We start from the raw sequence: 25,225 nt of genomic DNA, 5'->3' as shown, positions 1-25,225 counted from the left end.
TCCAGCGCTCTTCACATGACGTCATAGTATACGTGGCGTCTAACAAGAGCCCAACAGAATGCCTGCTGGTGTTGTAGGTCATCCATGGACAGATGGTTGTTTACCATATAATATCAGGAAATTCCGGTTATTAATTCTGGTTATCAAGTCACCGGTACAGATTCCCGTAACTGGAAAATTTCCGTAAAAGGTGATTTGTTTCCCAAAGATACCAAAAGATCATCTTTTGATTTTAAGGATAAGAAAAATACCTCAAAAGAAAAGCTTTCCTATCACTTTTCTATCAATAAAATGTATTTGTGGATACGTTTGTACATACATGTTACTTCAATTGCACTAAATTTATTAGAGATTCGAGTTGCTAGGTTACGCCTAAAAGCCTAAGTAATGGCGCATACAACTCTAAAACTTAGACCCCTCCCCTCCACACACACACATGTCCGAAAATTAGTTGCAAATTTCTTTCTGCCAATTTTGTGTCTATTTGTCTAGATGCCTGCATCCTCCATTTCCATTCACTTCCCTATTTTTCCTTTTTTTGTGACGTAAAAGTAGGCACCCAAAATTTTAAAGTGTCCTGAACCGAAATCTTCCCTCCCTTCTTTTAGATGTGGACTTTAAAAGCACACTAGCATACACACATTGGCACCAGTCGGAGCATTTTTAAAATGCTCCCTTAGCGCACAATTTTCACTTTTACAGACAGACTGTTTTCTTTTAATAATATTTACTCATCACGTAAAGTTCACGTCCGACCAACAACAGACCAAGGAAATTCCATTTTGAAAATAGAATCGTTGACCCCGACCCTAAAACTTCCAAACAGGCGTAATTTTTGACACAACCGGAAGTGGTTTAGTCTTTGTAAAATCTTTCTGAAGCTTGCGGGATTCCTGTCTGTTATTACAGTCTACGCCTCCCTGTGAAGAAATGTTGTGTGAAGCGAGCTGCGAGGCGGAACTGAAATAAGCCAATCTTTGACCATTTTTGTGATTTATTGCGTTCGGAGGACACTATAACCTGCCAGCAATCGTATAAGTGAGTATTATGACTTGAATTCTTTTTTCAAAGTAGCTGTTGTCACTGAAGTTCGCGAAGTTTATGCCAAGAGATTTGATTCGAAATCAAGGAACCGGTTCTAAATTGTTGGTATCCACTGAACAACTGCATTATGTCCAGGTTTGCTGAAAAACCGCTTTTCGGCATGGAAAGTGAGCTACATGCAAGGGACAAAGTTGGCGTTCAGGACTTTGTGCTACTCGAAGATTTCAAAAACGAAGATGCTTTTCTTGACAACCTCAGAAAACGCTACGAATCAAATCTGATCTATGTGAGTTAAAATTATTGTTTACAAATGTACTGATAGTTGGTCAAATTCGAGAAAACCATTTAAGTGCACCATCGGTGAATAATCGCTAATCAAATCAATAAAATGTTAACAGTTTTTGACAATTAATTGATTAAACCTTACCTACAGAAAATCGACTTAAACAATAATCATTTGGGCTAATTTTTAATAATCTTTGTTTTGAAGATATAATCTTTATTCTGGGGATAAACATAGTAGGGGGGTCCATTTAACGTTGTTGCTTTTCTTTGTGAATTTCAGACGTACATCGGCACTGTGGTTGTATCCATAAATCCATATAAGAATCTACCAATCTACTCCAAAGCTGTCATCGAGAAATATCGCGGGGAAAACTTATACGAATTACCGCCGCACATGTAAGCATCCACGCTATAGCAGAAACACTACTTAATACACTACTACGTAATTTCATTAATAATGCTTCGTTCTCTTTACCGCCATTTACTTGTCATATTATTCGAGGTTTACGTGAATTTACCTGCTTAGATTCCTTTATTATAATCAATTCTATAATGTTCAATTTGCAATTTAGTGCCACACCTTCTTCTACGTAGGATTAATGAATATGTTTCAGTTTGGTAATTCCATTGTCATTTATTTTGGCACCAACGCGAGCTGCACGTCATTTATACAAATTTACATCGAGTGTGTTTCTAGAAGAGAGAGCCTATCCTGGTGATGATTGTTGTCCGTGATCATTATTTATTGACCATCACTTAACCGTGAGAACTCTATGTACTTAGATTTTTATAGAAGTAGTTTGTGTATACATGAATAAATAACTATGCAGTTTAATAATAATAGCAAATTAAGAATAATCTTTTACCCAAAGGAAAATAACTTTAAATTTAATGCAGGGAATTTAATGATTGTGAATCTGCTTAATTTTAGTAACAATGGAATGTGCCCCACAGGCAGAATATATTGCTAGTTATTGACTGTGCACCACTGATTTTCATTTGGGTGGTTGCTTCCCACTTAAAGTTGACTTAATTGAAAGTTCCAGAACCTTAACCCATTGACTCCAGGCTTTTTTTGAGATGAATTTACAAAAAACAGACTGAAAACAGATTCCTCCCCCCCCTATTCTGAGTTTTATACAGCCCGTCAAAGTCAAACAAAGCTGCACCTAGTCAGCGGTATCCAAGCTTTCCAACAGTGCTTTGCAGTCCCACTTTTAATCCCTCGTCGTTGTGCTGAAGCGAGCACAAGTTGATGGTTGCTTGTATTTTTCATCAAAAATACAGCTATGAGCATCTTAGGAGAGTGTCTCAGGACATCATGAAGTCTTTTGGGGCATAATTGAGTGCTTTGCTTATAGATATTTGCAAGCCAAGGTGGATTCATGATGATTTTTTCTTGTTTGGCTTTGCCTGGATGAGAAAATAATTTTCTAATGAATCACCACAGCTCTCCTAAATGCTGTCTTTTCTGAAACCAAATTGATTCCAAAATTGTTTACACTGCTATTCTGGGTCTGTATGACCTGGAATTGATTTGTTTGGCTTCGGGGTGAAAAGACTTATAAAAAAACATCTGACTTTGGGGAGAGGAGTGTTGACTGGCCCTCCCCTCGTGAATTCTTCCCTGGATCTCCCAGAATGCTTTGCAATACGTAAAGACATCTTCGTGGTTGTACAAGCCTTCAAGGAGTGGACATTGTGTTTTGAGGCCATGGAAATGTACCTGGAGGATCAGAATAAAGGTATCTATTTGTGTCTTGAGCTGTGTTTGCTGATCTCTCTCCCTTGTGTGGTATTTTGAGCGTTTTATTGAGAGGGGTGATTCTGCTTTTCTCTCCTTGTTCGATTTGAGATTTGTCAAAGAACCTGTGCTATTATTTGGCTTAAGAGTAGATGCCAACACCTTGGTTGGATGCATATCTGCAAGACCATTTATCCCTTAGACTGATGCCTGAGTATCTTCATCTTGTTGTGTTTATTTTGCATTTATGAATTTTTTGGGTTGTGGGTACTTCCCAAAGCTGGTACAGGCCGGTTGAGGGGTCAATGTGTTAAAACGTGACACTGAATACCTTTGATAATAACAGGTGCCACAGGGGCTGTGCAGAATAAGGGGCTGGGGGATCTACTTCTCCCCCCCTCCTCTCAAATCCTGCACTTACACATACACATCTTTTTGGGACTTGTATGAAGGGCTGGGATTTTACCTATTGTTTCTTTTTCAGTCCCCAACCTTTCAGGCCTTTGCCTTTATTTTGTCTCCACATCACACAAGGAAAAATATTAGCTACCTGTGCAAAATGTGGTTTACCACACCAGAATAGTTTGCAACCATTTTGATTCCCGATATTGTTTGAATTTCCCAAATTGCGACGCAACCTTGATTGGGATAGGAAAATCCTGATTTTTCTATGCCTTTTTCTATTATACAGTCCATATATATTTTCACCTAAATTTCTGTAGAAACCAATTAACGAAACGTGATGAAAATGGATTAAGGGAAAACAATTTTAGCTCCTTTTATCTTTCCCTGCATGCATTTGAGATGCAAACACGATTTTATACCACCCTGGAAATGAGTGATTTATTGAGCCATGGCCAGGGGGAGGGGAGGGGGGAAGTCAGGGATAATTTGTGGCCATCAACAAAAAAAAATCCTGATTTCTGAAGTCTGTAGGCTGTGCACTCTGGGGATATAGAAAAGGGTGGAACATAAAGGATAGAAGTTAAGCCTTAATAAGTTAGTAAAATGTTTGTGAACCATCCTCAATCCAGGCATATTTTTTGTTGAGTCAGAAGCTAAAGGGAATTGCCATTAATAAGAGTTTCTTGCTTTACAGTTATGCTATATCTGATGAGGCATATCGCTCAATGAGAGAAGAGTGCACTGACCAATGTATGCTAATATCAGGCGAGAGTGGTGCTGGCAAAACAGGTAGGCAAAATATTGGCCTCCATTGAATAAAGAAAAGTCTTTGAACGAGAATAAACAAAACCTTTGCTAGTATGGATATAAACTAAGGAATAAAAAAAGGTGAACCCTGTTAGATTTTACCAATCATCCAAGCTGACGCAGGGCAGTACAAAATGCCTTTTCATGAATTTATAAAATGACTGCTGAAATGCATGGGCTAGTGTCCAGATCTAGACAATGACCTACTTCCACCGATCAACATAAAAGTAATGAGTTTCTGTTTAGTTTTTTCTTAGTGCATTATATCTGTTTCAGTTCACCCTGGTTGTATGTCTGCAATCAGGCTTTTGTCATCTCTATTCCTGATTGACTAAAATGTTTGTTCATTCAGAGGCCTCTAAGCGCATCTTAGAATACCTGGCTGCCATCAGTACATCTTCAACTGAAGTTGGTCGTGTCAAGGATAGACTGCTCAAGTCTAACCCTGTCTTAGAGGCCTTTGGAAATGCCAGGACAAACCGTAATGACAATTCCAGCCGCTTTGGCAAGTACATGGACATCCAATTTGACTTCCGGGTATGCTTCAGTCTTTATTATCTTTAGTGTCTTTCGCTATACATTCATTGGAGTCAGTTAACATAACCGCATGCTTTGGTTTGCGAAATATAGACTGATCTTTAATCACAGTATTTACAACTTATGGCATACGCCATGACCTTATATGGTATTACAAATAATCATTATCAATAACGTCATCTCTGTTATATGATACTTAAGTAAAGTGTGCTAATACACTACATTATCCAATGAAATACATACATGCCAGATAGAAAAATGATATGTACAATTTCCATTAAGCCCATTTGCTACTTTTTTCTGACCACAGGGTCTGACTCTCTATAAAAGTAGACAGAGGTGATCGTCTTATCATACAGGGTAAAGAATCCTTCCAACTGCTTTCCCTTAGGGGTTGTTCAAAGATTCTTCTGATTCTGCTATCCCTTAGGGTGTCTCACCCTGATTGATAATCCTGTCCAACAACATCAGGACCTGAAGACTAGGTGACCGCACTATTAAAAGTTGTTAAAAGTAAAATGTGGTTGATGGTGGTGAATTTTAAGAGGACACAAGTAAATTTTCTTACTGCTATACATACCACTACATCCCCCCCACACACACACACACATGCTTTTAGTAGGCTACCTGGGGCTGTAACCCAGATGTAGATGGCCATTTCATAGAGAATCAAAAAGGCCTTTTGATGATATGATTTTATCTGTTTACAGGGTGCTCCTTTTGGGGGTCATATCCTCAACTATCTCCTCGAGAAGTCCAGGGTTGTCCACCAAGCAAAAGGAGAGAGAAATTTCCATATATTCTACCAGCTTTTGCAAGGAGCTGAACATGAACTGCTTGAAGCACTGGAATTGGAGAGGGACCCAAACCATTATTTCTACTTGAACCAGGTCCACAAGAAAGCATAATTAACTTGAAAATTTATCACTATTACAGCTTTAAGGTTGTTATAATTTATTCAAGAAACATCAAATAGAATTGAATTACTGAATAAACCAAATACATAAATGAACATTTAATAACTTAAATCAGCGTACTTATGCAACACGAGAGTCAAACACCTACCATAAATGCTTGTTTTTTTTCTTTGATAATTTTGCTATAATTTATTTTTTTCTAGGGAAACTGTGTCACTGTATCAACCATCAATGACAATGTAGAATTCAAAGTGGTCAAGGAAGCTTTGTCTGTGATTGACATGACTACTGATGTCCAGCTAGCTTTGTTCTCTATTGTGGCCTCCATATTGCATCTTGGCTCTGTTAACTTTCTTGAGAAGGAAGGAGAGCATGATATTACCCTTGAGAACGCAAGGCCAGTGAACATTATCTCTAAGGTAACATCCAGATCGGGCAACATTATCTCTAAGGTAACATCCAGACCAGGCAACATCATCTTTAAGGTAACAGCCAGGCCAGTCAACATTATCTCTAAGGTAACAGCCAGGCCAGTCAACATCATCTCTAAGGTAACAGCCAATTCAGACAACATCATCTCTAAGGTGACACTCAGATCAGTCAACATTATCTCTAAGGTAAGAGCCAGATCAGACAACTTCATCTCTAAGGTAACAGCCAGGCCAGTCAACATTATCTCTAAGGTAACATCCAGGCCAGTCAACTTAATCATCTCTAAGGTAACAGCCAGATAAGTCAACATCATATCTGAGGTAACAGCCAGGCCAGTCAACATTATCTCTAAGGTAACAACTAGGCCAGTCAACAACATCTCTGAGGTAACAGCCAATTCAGACAACATCATCTCTAAGGTAACAGCCATGCCAGTCAACTTAATCTCAAATGTAACATCCAGGCCAGTCAACATCATCTCTAAGGTAACATCCAGGCCAGTCAACTTAATCTCAAATGTAACATCCAGGCCAGTCATAATCTCTAAGGTAACAGCCAATTCAGACAACATCATCTCTAAGGTAACATTCAGATCAGTCAACATTATCTCTAAGGCAACAGCCAGGCCAGTCAACAACATCTCTGAGGTAACAGCCAATTCAGACAACATCATCTCTAAGGTGACATCCAGATCAGTCAACAATATATCTAAGGTAACAGCTAGGCAAGTCAACATTATCTCTAAGGTAACAGCCAGGCCAGTCAACAACATCTCTAAGGTACAGTAACATTCAGATCAGTCAACTTCATCTCTAAGGTAAGATCATTTTATTTCAACCCAATGGCGGGCGTTGCCATCATTTGAAGCATCACTCCACAATAATATAAGATGTTTTTAAGGTAAGAGGACTGCCCTTATATTATTTACTGACCTAGCATGTAAGATAAATCCAATATCCCACGTTGCGATTCTTTGCAGCTTCTTGGATGTCCTGAATTCATTCTTGAGAAGGCACTCACGGCTCGTACTGTTGAAGCGAAAGGCGAGAAGGTAGGAGCTCGTATTAACCAGCCAAACTTGTGATCCACGTTTTGAAACACTTTACCCTTTTCCTACAGGTCCGTACTCCGCTGAGTAAAGACCAGGCTATTTACGCTAGGGACGCTCTTGCCAAGGCAACCTACGATCGCATGTTCACTTGGGTGGTCCGATCCATCAACACTTCCCTTGCTTCTAAGGTATCATACACCTCATTAAGATACCTATGACTGCGCATCCCCTCAGCCAATCTTGGGTACGCGCCTGTCATAGGATATAGTGTAGTGTTCCGCTTTTTAAGGGAGAGTGTTGTAAGCTGACATCGAATGCCTCTTGTGTTTTTTTTTCTTGTTTTTGTAGGATCATAAGGGTCCTACGACACTGATGGGCTTGCTGGATATCTATGGATTTGAGATCTTTGAAATGAACAGGTACGACAATAGAAATGGAACGGTGTTGGCTAATTTTAAGATATGACGTCTTCGCAAAGTTATCCTTCTTTCGCTAAAGCCCTGCACCAATTAAATTGGTTGTGTGTGTGTTTATTGTCATTGTGCAGTCTGGTTGACCAAAATAGCAACCGTTAGTGATATTGATTATGGCTGAAATGGAACAATGATACCCAATTTATTATTGTGGGCACGAAGCTAGTTAGGACACCGTGTCCATCGCATCCACAAAACATATTTAAAGAATAACTTTGCTTAACCTGTTTCCCCTGTACCGCCCTAGAACGGCAAATTTTCGGAATTCTGCTCTAATGAATACTCTCAATGTTCTTTCAAGAAAGTGAGGGTGCTGGATGTGGCATGATTTGATTAATTTCCTTAAAAAGAGAAAAGTTATGGAAATTGACGAGTCACTTGATTCACTAGCTATTTGCCTCCAAATGCCTAGAAAATAGAACTGCTGACGACACAATCTTGGATTTTGTGGACTGTACTGCAAGATTAGCCTAGAAACTTTTGATTCTATTTTACCTTTTATACAGGAATGTAGCTAAAATGTATTTTTTGTTGTGAATAGTTTCGAGCAGTTCTGCATCAACTATTGCAATGAAAAGCTTCAACAGCTTTTTATTGAGTTGACTCTGAAGGAGGAGCAAGACGAGTACAGGAGAGAGGGAATCGAGGTGAGAGGGGAGGGAGGAGGGAGGAGAAGCCCTTGTGGGTGGGACCGGGAGGGGAGGGGAGGGGAGGGAGACAGGAGGGCGGGGCTGATGGGAGGAAGGTTGAAAGGGTGAAAGGAGGAGCAAGACGAGTACAGGAGAGAGGGAATCGAGGTGAGAGGGGAGGGAGGAGGGAGGAGAAGCCCTAGTGGGTGGGACCGGGAGGTGAGGGGAGGGGAGGGAGACAGGAGGGCGGGGCTGATGGGAGGAAGGTTGAAAGGGTGAAAGGAGGAGCAAGACGAGTACAGGAGAGAGGGAATCGAGGTGAGAGGGGAGGGAGGAGGGAGGAGAAGCCCTAGTGGGTGGGACCGGGAGGTGAGGTGAGGGGAGGGAGACAGGAGGGCGGGGCTGATGGGAGGAAGGTTGAAAGGGTGAAAGGAGGAGCAAGACGAGTACAGGAGAGAGGGAATCGAGGTGAGAGGGGAGGGAGGAGGGAGGAGAAGCCCTAGTGGGTGGGACCGGGAGGTGAGGTGAGGGGAGGGAGACAGGAGGGCGGGGCTGATGGGAGGAAGGTTGAAAGGGTGAAAGGAGGAGCAAGACGTGTACAGGAGAGAGGGAATCGATGTGAAAGGGGAGGGAGGGGAAGCCCTAGTGGGGGAGGGTAGGCCGGGAGGGGAGAATGGAGGGAGGGAATTGAGAGGAGGAAGGATGGAAGGGTGAAAGGAGGAGCAAGACGAGTACAGGAGAGAGGGAATCCATGTGAAAGGGGAGGGAGGGTAGACCCTAATGGGTGGGACTGGGAGGGGAGAGAGTGGGAGGAAGAGGGTTGACGGGAGGTGGGTGGAGGAAAAAGCAAGACGAGTCAGGAGGGCGGGAATTGAGATGAGAGGGGAGCAAGAATGGATGGTATACAGACATACGGGGTATTAATGTTTGTTAGTGGGAGCAGGGAAGTGTAAGGAGGAAGTAAGGACATGGAAGAATATAATTAGATGAAAAGGGTGAAAGACATTGGATAAGGGCCACGTGAAAATGAGTATATTTGCGCGAAGCAGTGTGTGATGTATTCTATATTGTTTTTTACTGCACTTTCACTTTCATTGCAGTGCAAACTTTTCACGAAAGGCACAAAAATTTCCACGTTTACTGTGCTGTCTTCCAAACCAGACATGGTGCTTAGAAGTTGGAACTAAAAGACGAACTGTTTTGATTCATTTCAGTGGGAGCCAGTGGAGTACTTCGACAACAAGGTGATCTGTGACCTGATTGAGGCCAAGCACACTGGCATTATTGCTCAGCTGGTAAGAGTTGTCACTTTTACACATGGCAGAAAACTGTATTTTTGAACATCAGACAAGAGCACAAGATCAGAGGGTACTCTATAACACGTGGTTTATTTTATTCGACATTTCATTCGACGTTTTTTCTATTGAAATTTTTTGTAACCCAGCTGCGGCGTTTATTTGAATGCGGAGTTCTTTTAACTAAAATAATTTTTAAAATAAGAAATCAAATCGAAATGTGCTAGAAAGAGGTGAGAACGGCTATGAGATGACTATTCTGTAATTGGCCGATTATGGCCATGTTTTAAATCCACTAAAACCCTTAAAAACATAAGGTGTCGTGAAATTAATTATCGAAAAACGTTTGGTGTACTTTGTTCCTTATTCTTTTGTTTTAAAATACTAGTTTGCAAGGTTTCAAATACGAAATCGAAATTATTGTATATACGTTAATTGTTTTGTTTCTTAAAGGATGAAGAATGTCTTCGACCTGGTAATGTCACTGACGCGACGTTTTTGGAAAAGCTAGAAAAGTCAATCGGAGATCATCCCCACTTTGTCAGGTTGGTATTCCATCTGGATCTATACAAGGACCACGATAATTATTAAAATTGTTGATTTCTATTCATGATGCTCATTTTTCCCCCTTATTTTTTTAGTCACGCAACCACTGACTATGCCGAGAGGAAAACTATCGGTAGAGAGGTAAGCTGTCTTACTAATGGGGTAGCCTCGCGCAAAGACTGAAAATGTAGGATTATATATTTGATTTGTCCTTCTACGTATACGTACTAGGTCTCTTCTTCAGCTTTTCTCAGCCTTGCGCCATGAAAGGCCATCCATCTGAACATGGTCGTTGTACTTGCACAAACGACCATGGGTAGATAATCGATCCTAAAAGGTTTGCTCACCTTTGCTATTTTTAGGAATTCCGCCTGAAGCACTATGCTGGCAACGTCACATACAGTGTGAACGGTAAGCCAACCTTTTTGGCAATGATAAGGCAAGAAATTAATGGACTAACAGACATATTTTGCAGGATTTGTGGACAAGAACAATGATCTACTGTACAGAGACCTTAAGGAGGTAAATGGGTGACATGAGTGGGTGATGTGAGTGGATGACATGAGTGGGTGACGTGAGTGGGTGACATGAGTGGGTGACGTGATTGGGTGACATGAGTGGGTGACATGAGTGGGTGACATGAGTGGGTGACATGAGTGGGTGACATGAGTGGGTGATGTGAGTGGATGACATGAGTGGGTGACATGAGTGGGTGACATGAGTGGGTGATGTGAGTGGGTGACATGAGTGGGTGACATGAGTCGGTGACATGAATCGGTGACATGAGTGGGTGACGTGAGTGGGTGACATGAGTGGGTGACATGAGTGGGTAATAGAGTGGATGACATGAGTGGGTGATGTGAGTGGATGACATGAGTGGGTGACGTGAGTGGGTGACGTGAGTGGGTGACATGAGTGGGAGACGTGAGTGGATGACATGAGTGGGTGACTTGAGGGTGACATGAGTGGGTGACATGAGTGGGTGACATGGGTGGGTGACATGAAAGGGTGACATGAAAGGGTGACATGAGTATGGGTGAAGTGAGTGGGTAACATGAGTGAGTGACGTGAATGGGTGACGTGAGTGAGTAACATGAGTGGGTGACATGAGTATGGGTGACGTGAGTGGGTGACATGAGTATGGGTGACGTGAGTGGGTGACATGAGTATGGGTGACGTGAGTGGGTGACGTGAGTGGGTGACGTGAGTGGGTAACATGAGTGAGTGACGTGAATGGGTGACATGAGTGGGTGACATGAGTCAGTGACGTAAGTGGGTGACATGAGTGTGTGACATGAGTGTGTGACATGAGTGTGTCATGAGTGTGTGACATGAGTGTGTGACATGAGTGTGACATGAGTGTGTCATGAGTGTGTGGCATGAGTGAGTGACATGAGTGGGTGACATGAGTGGGTGACATGAGTGGGTGACATGAGTCGGTGACGTGAGTGTTTGACGTAAGTGGGTGACATGAGTGGTTGTCATAAGTGTGTCATGAGTGGGTGGCTTGAGGGTTATTGTTGTTGTTGGCAATAACTAGTGTCATTGCTGATGATTGAGTGTCATTGTTGTTGCTGTTGATAGCAAGTGTAACTTGTATTACTGTTCCATTACAGGCTATGTGCCAAAGCACTAACCTGATTCTGTCCGAGATGTTCCCCAAGTCCGAGATGCAATCGCTCAAGCGACCGGACACGGTAATAAAAACAAAACTTAAAGAATTCGTATCGACCACTCCTTTGTTATTGCTTACAATTGAAAATACAATGGTTCATTTGCAAGAAAGCTTTACAATAAACATACACGGTTAAAGTTTGATACTTTATTAAATGATATTTTATTAAAAATTTATCAGTTACTTGCTTGACTTAGCCGATGGAAATTGATTCTTTGGGTAACTCGTTATGTGCAGAAGCTTAAAAAAGCGGCGTGATTGGCCTTCTTCGCGATGAATCGATGACTGGGCTAGATTCCGAGGTTTGTTTTATTGCAGGCGGCTACTCAGTTCAAGACAAGTCTAAGCCATCTGATGACGATTCTGATGAGTAAAGAGCCGTCCTACGTACGCTGCATCAAACCCAACGAACATAAGAGATCGAGTAAGCCTTAATACTAACAATTTCCACATTATAAAAATTGATGGAGTAGATGCTGTTGCTCTGTGATCAATTTTAGAAAACGCCAAGGCCGCGAGGAGAGTCGAAAGCATAAGTGCGTCGAGTTGTTAGTCTATGTATCTAATTGTAACTTAATGGATTTAAATTATCAAATGATGCATGTTTCCTTATTGCAAAAGCCGTTGGAATTACGGCTGTTTTATTTAGAAATGAAAGGCATGTTTTGATCTTCTTTTTTGGTGTTCATGATGGCGGAGGTGGTGAATATCAATAATCGTGATAGTTGTCATGGTGATGATGTTGATATTGATAATGATGATGTTTTGGTGATGTTGATGATCATTATCAAATGCACTCGTTATGCTAAAGATTGAAGTATTGTGGAGACATGTAAACTAGAGTTTCTGTTTACTGTCAGGCCGGTTCGACGAGCGATTGATCCGCCATCAGGTGCAATATCTGGGTTTGATGGAGAATCTGCGCGTCAAGCGGGCTGGCTTTGCGTACAGGCGACCATTAACTTTCTTCCTCAATAGGTCAGTCGATCATGATAGTCAGTAAACGTTTTCGCATAAACGAGATTATCACCTGTTGCTTAGACTTAAGGGTTTAATATTTAATCTCTGACAGGTACAAATGCTTGTGTCCTTCAACCTGGCCCAACTGGCGAGGTAGGTCGAACAGTGAAGTAAAACTCAACTCTATATAGAGACTCCTCCCTGAAGACATAGAGACTTCCTCCACCCTAAAGACATGAGACTTCCTCCACCCTAAAGAAATAGTCACTTCCTCCACCCTAAAGCCAGAGACTTCCCCTCCCTGAAGACTTCCCCTACCTTAAAGACATAGAGACTTCCTTGCCCCTAAAGCCAGAGACTTCCCCTCCCTGAAGACTTACCCCACCCTAAAGACGTAGAGACTTCCTCCACCCTAAAGACATAGAGACTTTCTCCACCCTAAAGACACAGAGACTTCCTCCACCCTAAAGAAATAGAGACTTCCTCCACCATAAAGACATAGAGACTTCCTCCACCATAAAGACATAGAGACTTCCTCCACCCTCAAGACATAGAGACTTTCTACACCCTCAAGACATAGAGACTTCCACCATCCTAAAGACATAGAGACTTCCCCCCACCCTAAAGACATAGAGACTTCCCCCAACCTAAAGACATAGACTTCCCCCAACCTAAACACATAAAGATTTCCTCCACCCTAAAAACATATCAACTTCCCCTACCCATAAGACATAAAGACTTCCCTTACCCTAAAGAAATAGAGACTTCCTCCACCATAAAGACATAGAGACTTCCTCCACCCTGAAGACATAGAGACTTCCTCCACCCTGAAGACATAGAGACTTCCTCCACCCTAAAGACATAGAGACTTCCCCCACCCTAAAGACATAGAGACTTCCTCCACCATAAAGACATAGAGACTTCCTCCACCCTGAAGACATAGAGACTTCCTCCACCCTGAAGACATAGAGACTTCCTCCACCCTAAAGACATAGAGACTTCCCCCACCCTAAAGACATAGAGACTTCCTCCACCCTGAAGACATAGAGACTTCCTCCACCCTGAAGACATAGAGACTTCCTCCACCCTAAAGACATAGAGACTTCCCCCACCCTAAAGACATAGAGACTTCCTCCACCATAAAGACATAGAGACTTTCTCCACCCTGAAGACATAGAGACTTCCCCCACCCTAAAGACATAGAGACTTCCTCCACCCTCAAGACATAGAGACTTTCTACACCCTGAAGACATAGAGACTTCCACCATCCTAAAGACATAGAGACTTTCTCCACCCTAAAGACACAGAGACTTCCCCCAACCTAAAGACATAGACTTCCCCCAACCTAAACACATAAAGATTTCCTCCACCCTTAACACATATCAACTTCCCCTACCCATAAGACATAGAGACTTCCCTCACCCTAAAGAAATAGAGACTTCCTCCACCATAAAGACATAGACTTCCTCCACCATAAAGACATAAAGACTTCCTCCACCCTCAAGACGTAGAGACTTCCTCCACCCTAAAGACATAGAGACTTCCTCCACCCTAAAGACATAGAGACTTCCTCCACCCTAAAGACATAGAGACTTCCTCCACCCTAAAGACATAGAGACTTCCTCCACCCTCAAGACATAAAGACTTCCTCCACCATAAAGACATAGACTTCCTCCACCATTAAGACATAGAGACTACCTCCACCCTAAAGACAGAGAGACTTCCTCCACCATAAAGACATAGACTTCCTCCACCATAAAGACATAGACTTCCTCCATCCTAAAGACGTTAAGACTTCCTCCACCCAAAAGACATAGAGACTTCCTCCACCCTAAAGACATAGAGACTTCCACCACCCTGAAGACATAGAGACTTCCTCCACCCTAAAGACATAGAGACTTCCTCCACCCTAAAGACATAGAGACTTCCTCCACCCTGAAGACATAGAGACTTCCTCCACCATAAAGACATAGACTTCCTCCACCATTAAGACATAGAGACTACCTCCACCCTAAAGACAGAGAGACTTCCTCCACCATAAAGACATAGACTTCCTCCACCATAAAGACATAGACTTCCTCCATCCTAAAGACGTTAAGACTTCCTCCACCCAAAAGACATAGAGACTTCCTCCACCCTAAAGACATAGAGACTTCCTCCACCCTAAAGACATAGAGACTTCCTCCACCCTGAAGACATAGAGACTTTCTCCACCCTGAAGACATAGAGACTTCCCCCACCCTAAAGACATAGAGACTTCCTCCACCCTCAAGACATAGAGACTTTCTACACCCTGAAGACATAGAGACTTCCACCATCCTAAAGACATAGAGACTTTCTCCACCCTAAAGACACAGAGACTTCCCCCAACCTAAAGACATAGACTTCCCCCAACCTAAACACATAAAGATTTCCTCCACCCTTAACACATATCAACTTCCCCTACCCATAAGACATAGAGACTTCCCTCACCCTAAAGAAATAGAGACTTCCTCCACCATAAAGACATAGACTTCCTCCACCATAAAGACATAAAGACTTCCTCCACCCTCAAGACGTAGAGACTTCCTCCACCCTAAAGACATAGAGACTTCCTCCACCCTAAAGACATAGAGACTTCCTCCACCCTGAAGACATAGAGACTTCCTCCACCATAAAGACATAGACTTCCTCCACCATTAAGACATAGAGACTACCTCCACCCTAAAGACAGAGAGACTTCCTCCACCATAAAGACATAGACTTCCTCCACCATAAAGACATAAAGACTTCCTCCACCCTCAAGACGTAGAGACTTCCTCCACCCTAAAGACATAGAGACTTCCTCCACCCTAAAGACATAGAGACTTCCTCCACCCTAAAGACATAGAGACTTCCTCCACCCTAAAGACATAGAGACTTCCTCCACCCTCAAGACATAGAGACTTCCTCCACCATAAAGACATAGACTTCCTCCACCATTAAGACATAGAGACTACCTCCACCCTAAAGACAGAGAGACTTCCTCCACCATAAAGACATAGACTTCCTCCACCATAAAGACATAGACTTCCTCCATCCTAAAGACGTTAAGACTTCCTCCACCCAAAAGACATAGAGACTTCCTCCACCCTAAAGACATAGAGACTTCCACCACCCTGAAGACATAGAGACTTCCTCCACCCTAAAGACATAGAGACTTCCTCCACCCTAAAGACATAGAGACTTCCTCCACCCTGAAGACATAGAGACTTCCTCCACCATAAAGACATAGACTTCCTCCACCATTAAGACATAGAGACTACCTCCACCCAAAAGACAGAGAGACTTCCTCCACCATAAAGACATAGACTTCCTCCACCATATAGACATAGACTTCCTCCATCCTAAAGACGTTAAGACTTCCTCCACCCAAAAGACATAGAGACTTCCTCCACCCTAAAGACATAGAGACTTCCTCCACCCTAAAGACATAGAGACTTCCTCCACCCTGAAGACATAGAGACTTTCTCCACCCTGAAGACATAGAGACTTCCCCCACCCTAAAGACATAGAGACTTCCTCCACCCTCAAGACATAGAGACTTTCTACACCCTGAAGACATAGAGACTTCCACCATCCTAAAGACATAGAGACTTTCTCCACCCTAAAGACACAGAGACTTCCCCCAACCTAAAGACATAGACTTCCCCCAACCTAAACACATAAAGATTTCCTCCACCCTTAACACATATCAACTTCCCCTACCCACAAGACATAGAGACTTCCCTCACCCTAAAGAAATAGAGACTTCCTCCACCATAAAGACATAGACTTCCTCCACCATAAAGACATAAAGACTTCCTCCACCCTCAAGACGTAGAGACTTCCTCCACCCTAAAGACATAGAGACTTCCTCCACCCTAAAGACATAGAGACTTCCTCCACCCTAAAGACATAGAGACTTCCTCCACCCTAAAGACATAGAGACTTCCTCCACCCTCAAGACATAAAGACTTCCTCCACCATAAAGACATAGACTTCCTCCACCATTAAGACATAGAGACTACCTCCACCCTAAAGACAGAGAGACTTCCTCCACCATAAAGACATAGACTTCCTCCACCATAAAGACATAGACTTCCTCCATCCTAAAGACGTTAAGACTTCCTCCACCCAAAAGACATAGAGACTTCCTCCACCCTAAAGACATAGAGACTTCCACCACCCTGAAGACATAGAGACTTCCTCCACCCTAAAGACATAGAGACTTCCTCCACCCTAAAGACATAGAGACTTCCTCCACCCTGAAGACATAGAGACTTCCTCCACCATAAAGACATAGACTTCCTCCACCATTAAGACATAGAGACTACCTCCACCCTAAAGACAGAGAGACTTCCTCCACCATAAAGACATAGACTTCCTCCACCATAAAGACATAGACTTCCTCCATCCTAAAGACGTTAAGACTTCCTCCACCCAAAAGACATAGAGACTTCCTCCACCCTAAAGACATAGAGACTTCCTCCACCCTAAAGACATAGAGACTTCCTCCACCCTGAAGACATAGAGACTTTCTCCACCCTGAAGACATAGAGACTTCCCCCACCCTAAAGACATAGAGACTTCCTCCACCCTCAAGACATAGAGACTTTCTACACCCTGAAGACATAGAGACTTCCACCATCCTAAAGACATAGAGACTTTCTCCACCCTAAAGACACAGAGACTTCCCCCAACCTAAAGACATAGACTTCCCCCAACCTAAACACATAAAGATTTCCTCCACCCTTAACACATATCAACTTCCCCTACCCATAAGACATAGAGACTTCCCTCACCCTAAAGAAATAGAGACTTCCTCCACCATAAAGACATAGACTTCCTCCACCATAAAGACATAAAGACTTCCTCCACCCTCAAGACGTAGAGACTTCCTCCACCCTAAAGACATAGAGACTTCCTCCACCCTAAAGACATAGAGACTTCCTCCACCCTGAAGACATAGAGACTTCCTCCACCATAAAGACATAGACTTCCTCCACCATTAAGACATAGAGACTACCTCCACCCTAAAGACAGAGAGACTTCCTCCACCATAAAGACATAGACTTCCTCCACCATAAAGACATAAAGACTTCCTCCACCCTCAAGACGTAGAGACTTCCTCCACCCTAAAGACATAGAGACTTCCTCCACCCTAAAGACATAGAGACTTCCTCCACCCTAAAGACATAGAGACTTCCTCCACCCTAAAGACATAGAGACTTCCTCCACCCTCAAGACATAGAGACTTCCTCCACCATAAAGACATAGACTTCCTCCACCATTAAGACATAGAGACTACCTCCACCCTAAAGACAGAGAGACTTCCTCCACCATAAAGACATAGACTTCCTCCACCATAAAGACATAGACTTCCTCCATCCTAAAGACGTTAAGACTTCCTCCACCCAAAAGACATAGAGACTTCCTCCACCCTAAAGACATAGAGACTTCCACCACCCTGAAGACATAGAGACTTCCTCCACCCTAAAGACATAGAGATTTCCTCCACCCTGAAGACATAGAGATTTCCTCCACCCTAAAGACATAGACTTCCTCCACCCTAAAGACATAGAGATTTCCTCCACCCTAAAGACATAGGGACTTCCTCCACCCTAAAGACATAGACTTCCTCCACCATAAAGACATAGGGACTTCCTCCACCCTAAAGACATAGGGACTTCCTCCACCCTAAAGACATAGACTTCCTCCACCATAAAGACATAGACTTCCTCCATCCTAAAGACGTTAAGACTTCCTCCACCCAAAAGACATAGAGACTTCCTCCACCCTAAAGACGTTAAGACTTCCTCCACCCTGAAGACATAGAGATTTCCTCCACCCTAAAGACATAGACTTCCTCCACCCTAAAGACATAGAGATTTCCTCCACCCTAAAGACATAGGGACTTCCTCCACCCTAAAGACATAGACTTCCTCCACCCTAAAGACATAGAGACTTCCTCCACCCTGAAGACATAGAGATTTCCTCCACCCTAAAGACATAGACTTCCTCCACCCTAAAGACATAGAGATTTCCTCCACCCTAAAGAAATAGAGACTTCCTCCACCATAAAGACATAGACTTCCTCCATCCTAAAGACGTTAAGACTTCCTCCACCCAAAAGACATAGAGACTTCCTCCACCCTAAAGACATAGAGACTTCCTCCACCCTAAAGACATAGAGACTTCCTCCACCCTGAAGACATAGAGACTTCCTCCACCCTAAAGACATAGAGATTTCCTCCACCCTAAACACATATCAACTTCCCCTACCCATAAGACATTTATGTCTTTAGGATGGTGGAAGTCTCAATGCCTTCAGGATGGAGAAAGTCTCTATGTCTTTAGGATGGAGGAAGTCTCTATGTCCTCTGCAATTTCAGACCAAGTGACCAATCCCCGCCAGGTCGAGTTCCACCAAATCTGGTAATGCGGGGTGTGTTTAACTGTTACACAGTTGCCTTGCTGTTTGTTTTCAAAGAATTTAGTGAAAATATTAAATTGACCGCGAATTATTATCAGATGAGACAAAATTCTTTCTCTCTTCGACTGATGTTTGTTGGTAGCTGATTAAAGTGTTTAATTATAGTGTTTTTTAATGCAAGCATGAAAACGTGCATGTTCTTATAACGTGTTTATGTTTGAAGGCAAACCCAAAGAAGGGGTACAGGAGATCTGTCAACACCTTGGTTACAAGGAAGATGACTACAAGCTAGGAGTGTGAGTACAGTAATAGTATACCCCATCCTGTTATTAGTTTTGATAATGTTAGTTTGTTCGGACTTCCTTAAGATTAGACAAAAGCATTCACGCGGTAAAAACCCTGTCGGGATTTCTTTTGTCATTTATTTTCTTCCAAGTGGCACTATGCTTTGTTTGCACCTCAGATCCAAGATTTTCATCCGTTTTCCCCAAACGCTGTTCACAACAGAGGACTTATTTCAAGCCAGAAAGAACTATCTAGGTAAGGCAACACAAAGCACGTGAAAGACTTTCAGGTGTTAAGGCAGGAAAGATCACGTGATAATGTGGGATATATCACGGGGCAAGGGGGTGTACATCACGTGGTAAGGGGAGATAATGAAATACACTGAACTTTGAATTATAGGCTGAGTTTCTGATTGCTTCTCACAGCTACGGTTATCCAGACGCAATTCCGTGGATTCAACGCACGACTTAAATTCACCCGACTGCGAATGGCAGCCATTACCCTCGCCACGCACTGGCGCAGACTGTGTGCCCAGCGGTTACTAGCGCGCAGGCGCAATGCAGCCAAGCTTATCCGCAAGTGAGTGGCCGAAAGACCGTGTCACGTGTGTGATAGATGTTACACGATAAAGCCTTATAAGTACAGGGATACGCAAAAGACCGAAGACTGTAGTAAGACATACTGAGCAGAATTAGCGCACACAAACTCGCGTGATAAGTGGGCCGACAAAGGATTTGAATATTATATTACGAAAAAAAACCGACCTGGCAAAGCTACTTACATGTAGCGTGCGATATGTTTCTTAGCCTATAAAAATAAACATATAGCACACGAAAATGTTCGTAGTTTTTGGCAAGAAAATGTTGCTTGACATTCCAAGAAACGTTGTCCCCCGCTGTTGCAAGATTTGTCGTGTTAAACTAGGGAAAAAATTACGCGCCCAATCAAAGGTACGCGCAAGATTTGCAGGTCGCGTAATCAAGAGTATACGAACACGCTGCTGAGATCACTTGTTCTGTCCACCTTTTTGGTTTTGTGAGATCAAATTCTGACCAAGCTTTTTTTCTTAGGCTAATCAAGGGATTCATTACCCGCGATCAGCCCCGGAATGAGGACAACGAGGGAGTAAGCGAAAATGTTAACGTTTTTCTAGTCTCTTTTATCTGTGCCTTGTTAGTTCCTTTGTCTAACATCATCCTTGTTTAGTACCTAGTCTATGTTCGCATGTTTGTTCCTCTGTCTAACATATCATCCTTGTTTAGTACCTAGCCTATGTTCGCATGTTTGTTCCTCTGTCTAACATCATCCTTGTTTAGTACCTAGTCTATGTTCGCATGTTTGTTCCTCTGTCTAACATCATCCTTGTTTAGTACCTAGCCCATGTTCGCATGTTTGTTCCTCTGTCTAACATATCATCCTTGTTTAGTACCTAGCCTATGTTCGCATGTTTGTTCCTCTGTCTAACATGTCATCCTTGTTTAGTACCTAGCCTATGTTCGCATGTTTGTTCCTCTGTCTAACATGTCATCATTTTTAGTACCTAGCCTATGTTCGCATGTTTGTTCCTCTGTCTAACATGTCATCTTTGTTTAGTACCTAGCCTATGTTCGCATGTTTGTTCCTCTGTCTAACATCATCCTTGTTTAGTACCTAGCCTATGTTCGCATGTTTGTTCCTCTGTCTAACATGTCATCCTTGTTTAGTACCTAGCCTATGTTCGCATGTTTGTTCCTCTGTCTAACATGTCATCCTTGTTTAGTACCTAGCCTATGTTCGCATGTTTGTTCCTCTGTCTAACATCATCCTTGTTTAGTACCTAGCCTATGTTCGCATGTTTGTTCCTCTGTCTAACATATCATCTTTGTTTAGTACCTAGCCTATGTTCGCATGTTTGTTCCTCTGTCTAACATGTCATCCTTGTTTAGTACTTAGCCTATGTTCGCATGTTTGGTCCTCTGTCTAACATGTTATCCTTGTTTAGTACCTAGCCTATGTTCGCATGGCCTACCTTTTGACGATTAAGAGAAATTTGCCAAAGAACGTCCTTGACAAGAGTTGGCCCAAGCCCCCCGCGGCCCTTACCGAGGTGAGTTATGTGCATTGGCGGGAAAATTCAGATACAGCCAGACTACGCTTTTCGTCATAAAAAACGCGATATCAAGTTTTTAACTTTTTGTGAGTAAAACAACGGTAAATTTAGAATATGCGACCGGAATTAGCAGTAATGTGTCTTTACGACGATCTAAAAATTGCAAAACAAAGAAAACAATATTGTTGGTGAATTGTATGGTGGTTTTTCCAGGCCTCTGCGCTAATCCACCATATACACACAAGGTACTTGGTACGGCAGTACGTGCGCGGCATTACCGAAGAACGGAAGGAACAGGTAGCTATTACCCCCTATCCACTCCATCTACTGTCACACACCCTACCCCCACCGTTACACGCCCTAGACCCCACACCATCATACGCCCTTCCCCCCACACCATCATACGCCCTTCCCCCCACACCATCATACGCCCTTCCCCCCACACCATCATACGCCCTACCCCCCAAACCATCATACTCCCTTCCCCCCACACCATCATACGCCCTTTCCCCCACACCATCATACGCCCTTGCCCCCACACCATCATATACCCTTCCCCCCACACCATCATACGCCCTACCCCCCACACCATCATACGCCCTACCCCCCACACCATCATACGCCCTACCCCCCACACCATCATACGCCCTTCCCCCCAATTACAAGGTCAATTACCTTACTCACCCCAAGGTCACATGCAGTATTTCTACGCCCTTATACACAAAAGATTCTTGGTGCGGCAGTATGAGCTACGGGCCTCCTTGTCGCACTCTGTAAAAGTATCATTTTTATCTTTAATTCCCCTACTTTTCGTATGCACATGAGGTACGGCAGTATCTAGGAAGAACTCACGAAATATGGCATTGCCTATAATAATGATTGATATGCCTCCGTCCTATCGTTCATTCTAGCTGCAGCTGAAACTGTTGGCAAGTGAGCTCTTCAAGGACAAGAAGGCCAGTTACCCAGAAAGCGTCGCTGACCCTTTCATAAAGAACAGACTCGGTAGGTGTAAGAAGAAAAATTCCAATTGTTACAAATTTAAATGCTTTTTTGTTCGCTTACGCTTTGATACGCTATAGACACATAGATTACCTCAATGTGTAAATGAGGAATTTATTAAGGTGTCTGTTATTATAGCTGTCCGATTACGAGTGTGTGTCCGTTAGTGTGGAGTTGACTGTATTCAGTTTTTAGTTTTATAAGTTTATGTGTGTGATATTTAGATCTTGAGCTGGAATCCCAGAAGGCGAATCTTCACATCAAGAAACTGTTCTCCGTTGGTGAAACTATCAAGGTATGTTGAATCGTCGTAAGGTCTGACCCAACCACTAGACTTATCTTATTTCTCCAAAGTTCTGACCTAACCGCTAGACCTACCTTATTTCTCCAAAGGTCTGACCTAACCGCTAGACCTACCTTATTTCTCCAAAGGTCTGACCCAACCGCTGGACCTACCTTATTTCTCGAAGGTCTGACCCAACCGCTGGACCTACCTTATTTCTCCAAAGTTCTGACCTAACCGCTAGACCTGCCTTATTCCTCCCAAAGTCTGACCCAACCGCTAGACCTACCTTATTCCTCCAAAGTCTGACAAAACCTCTAGACCTACCTAATTTCTTCGAAGGTCTGACCTAACCGCTAGACCTACCTTTTTTTCGAAGATCTGACCTAACCTCTAGACCTACCTAAGTTCTTCGAAGGTCTGACATAACCGCTAGAGCTTCCTTATTCCTTTCAAGGTCTGACCTAACCGCTAGACCTTCCTTATTCCTCCCAAAGTCTGACCCAACCGCTAGACCTACCTTATTTCTCCCAAAGTCTGACCCAACCGCTAGTCCTACCTTATTCCTCCAAAGATCTAGTCCAAATGCTAGACCTGTCTTATTCCTTTAAAGGTCTGACCCAACCGCTAGACCTACCTTATTTTTAAAGTCTGACCGACATCACGACAATGAAATTCGCAGAAACCTTTTTTCACAAGGCTTGAATTGCGCGATTTTTGCCTGGAATAGTACGTAATACGCCCTAGGACTCTAACCCGTACTAACATTAGCAAAATCGGTAGAAAGTGACCGATACAAATCATGATATATTTAATATGATGTTGTGGTTTTAGTATTGTGTCGGTGTCGGCAAGTATGACCGTCACGGCTACAAGCCTCGCGCCCGTGTCCTCATCCTCACAGACGTCGCCATCTACATCCTTGAAGATAAGACTTACAAGCAGAAGCACCGCATCTCCTACGAAGGCGTGCATGGTAAGTGAATACAAGCAAAAGCACCTACATTAACTGACATTTTCAGAGGGATACATATGAATGTTGATAATGATATCAGCTGTTTGAAAGTATGTCACTTTGCGCATGGTATTATGGTAAATGATTTTCCAGGAATTCGCTAAAGAACGATGTCTTGGTGTTTTGTTAATGGTGTTATGTGCTATTTTCCCCAGGCATCTCCGTGAGTTCGTTAAAGGACGATGTCGTGGTTTTGCATCTCACCATTTCGCAGAAAGGTGACAAGGTACAGGTTCACCCATATCAAAGATACCATTCCCCAGGTTATCTGTACTCCAGAAAAAAAATCAAGCACCTCTTCCAGAAAGCAAATTTGAAATTCCGGGAGACCGCCATCTTTATCCATAGTTTCAGATAAATTTCCTGGGCTTGAATTGTCCAACTATTTATAAAACTGTTTTGACATAAAAAATATCACATCACGTGACATGATGTATTTTTCTTGTTGCTAGGGCGACCTGATCCTGACGTGTAGTCACGTGATCGAGTGCGTTTCATTCATCATCAGCGCAATCGACAAGAGGGAGTTACTGACTGTCGCTGAGGACGAGTAAGTGGACGTTTGTAGTAATTTTAACAAAGTAATGTTTCCCTGATTTAGAACTTATTTCTTTCGCAGGATAAAACACAACATGCTAAAGGGAAAAGAAGGCAGATTGATATTTTCCAAAGGGTAAGCTAGGGTTAGACCAAATTTCACGTCATGTGTCACGTCAAAAGGACCCTTAAAGTAGCCGAAAACTATTTATAAAATATTACTATTTTTTATGCTTGCACAACATGGTTCCTAATGCTAAGATATGAATACCCCATCTCCCACACCCAAAAAACAAAAAAATCGACAATGTTGAGCGCTAACTATTAACCTTTCCCTTCCAGCGAGGCATTCTCTGTAGCTAAAGGAAAGTCAGGAAACTTTGAAGTGGTAAGCTTGCAGATCATTCCTTAACTGCTATACATTGCGTTCTCAACACTTTTCTTGGCTTTCAGGTAGCGCCGTCATAACAAGTGATGAACAGTATTATTCTTCGTTTTCGCCCATCTCGCTTTTTCTCCATTGTCCATTAAAGGGGCCACGTTATCAACAGCGCACACAGTTTACGCATGGCGCAAGTTTCCCGTGGGCCATGCATAGGGTATAAACTGTGGTACTCTGACAATACATCAGATGGATCACCCGTATGATTTTTTCAGTCTACCTACTATACAGAGGTTCCCCCTCTAAAGAGGGCTGCTGAGTAAACAGTGGCCCAAGGAAAACTCGTGACGAAGTGTCCTTAAGTCACTGGCACACAAATAAGATTATGTCTACCCTCCA

General features: G+C 42.8%; 1 protein-coding gene across 2 annotated transcripts; it reads left to right on the top strand.

The window, feature by feature from the left end:
* Positions 1-883: 883 nt before the first annotated feature.
* Positions 884-25,225, top strand: LOC116618652 (unconventional myosin-Ic-like). 2 transcript variants are annotated; one of them, XM_048727045.1, is made up of 34 exons: positions 884-1,038; positions 1,180-1,330; positions 1,610-1,725; positions 4,173-4,267; positions 4,638-4,822; positions 5,533-5,712; positions 5,943-6,158; positions 7,151-7,222; positions 7,291-7,410; positions 7,571-7,641; positions 8,237-8,342; positions 9,539-9,619; positions 10,073-10,164; positions 10,261-10,306; positions 10,528-10,576; positions 10,641-10,687; positions 11,782-11,862; positions 12,159-12,264; positions 12,701-12,818; positions 12,913-12,953; positions 19,457-19,529; positions 19,697-19,773; positions 19,944-20,097; positions 20,589-20,643; positions 21,500-21,604; positions 21,821-21,904; positions 22,519-22,612; positions 22,834-22,904; positions 23,727-23,868; positions 24,063-24,133; positions 24,360-24,457; positions 24,527-24,580; positions 24,787-24,832; positions 24,898-25,225. In XM_048727045.1, the coding sequence occupies exons 2-34, from the start codon at positions 1,205-1,207 to the stop codon at positions 24,910-24,912; spliced, it is 3,087 nt and encodes a 1,028-aa protein (XP_048583002.1). In that variant the 5' UTR covers positions 884-1,038; positions 1,180-1,204; the 3' UTR covers positions 24,913-25,225. The 2 variants fall into 2 exon arrangements, with proteins under 2 accessions (XP_048583002.1, XP_048583001.1); XM_048727044.1 differs by lacking the exon at positions 884-1,038 and having other exon boundaries at positions 1,050-1,330.

Source organism: Nematostella vectensis, chromosome 4 (assembly GCF_932526225.1).
Source record: "Nematostella vectensis chromosome 4, jaNemVect1.1, whole genome shotgun sequence".
NCBI lineage: Eukaryota > Metazoa > Cnidaria > Anthozoa > Actiniaria > Edwardsiidae > Nematostella > Nematostella vectensis.
This window is presented reverse-complemented; position numbering and strand designations above follow the sequence as displayed.

Excerpts from the sequence above, each read along its gene's own strand:
- LOC116618652 (XM_048727044.1), top strand. The coding sequence starts at position 1,172 with ATGTCCAGGTTTGCTGAAAAACCGCTTTTCGGCATGGAAAGTGAGCTA. Across the intron at positions 4,823-5,532 it reads ACATCCAATTTGACTTCCGG|GGTGCTCCTTTTGGGGGTCA; the intron begins GTATGCTTCAGT and ends ATCTGTTTACAG. Across the intron at positions 19,530-19,696 it reads GATGACTACAAGCTAGGAGT|ATCCAAGATTTTCATCCGTT; the intron begins GTGAGTACAGTA and ends TTTGCACCTCAG.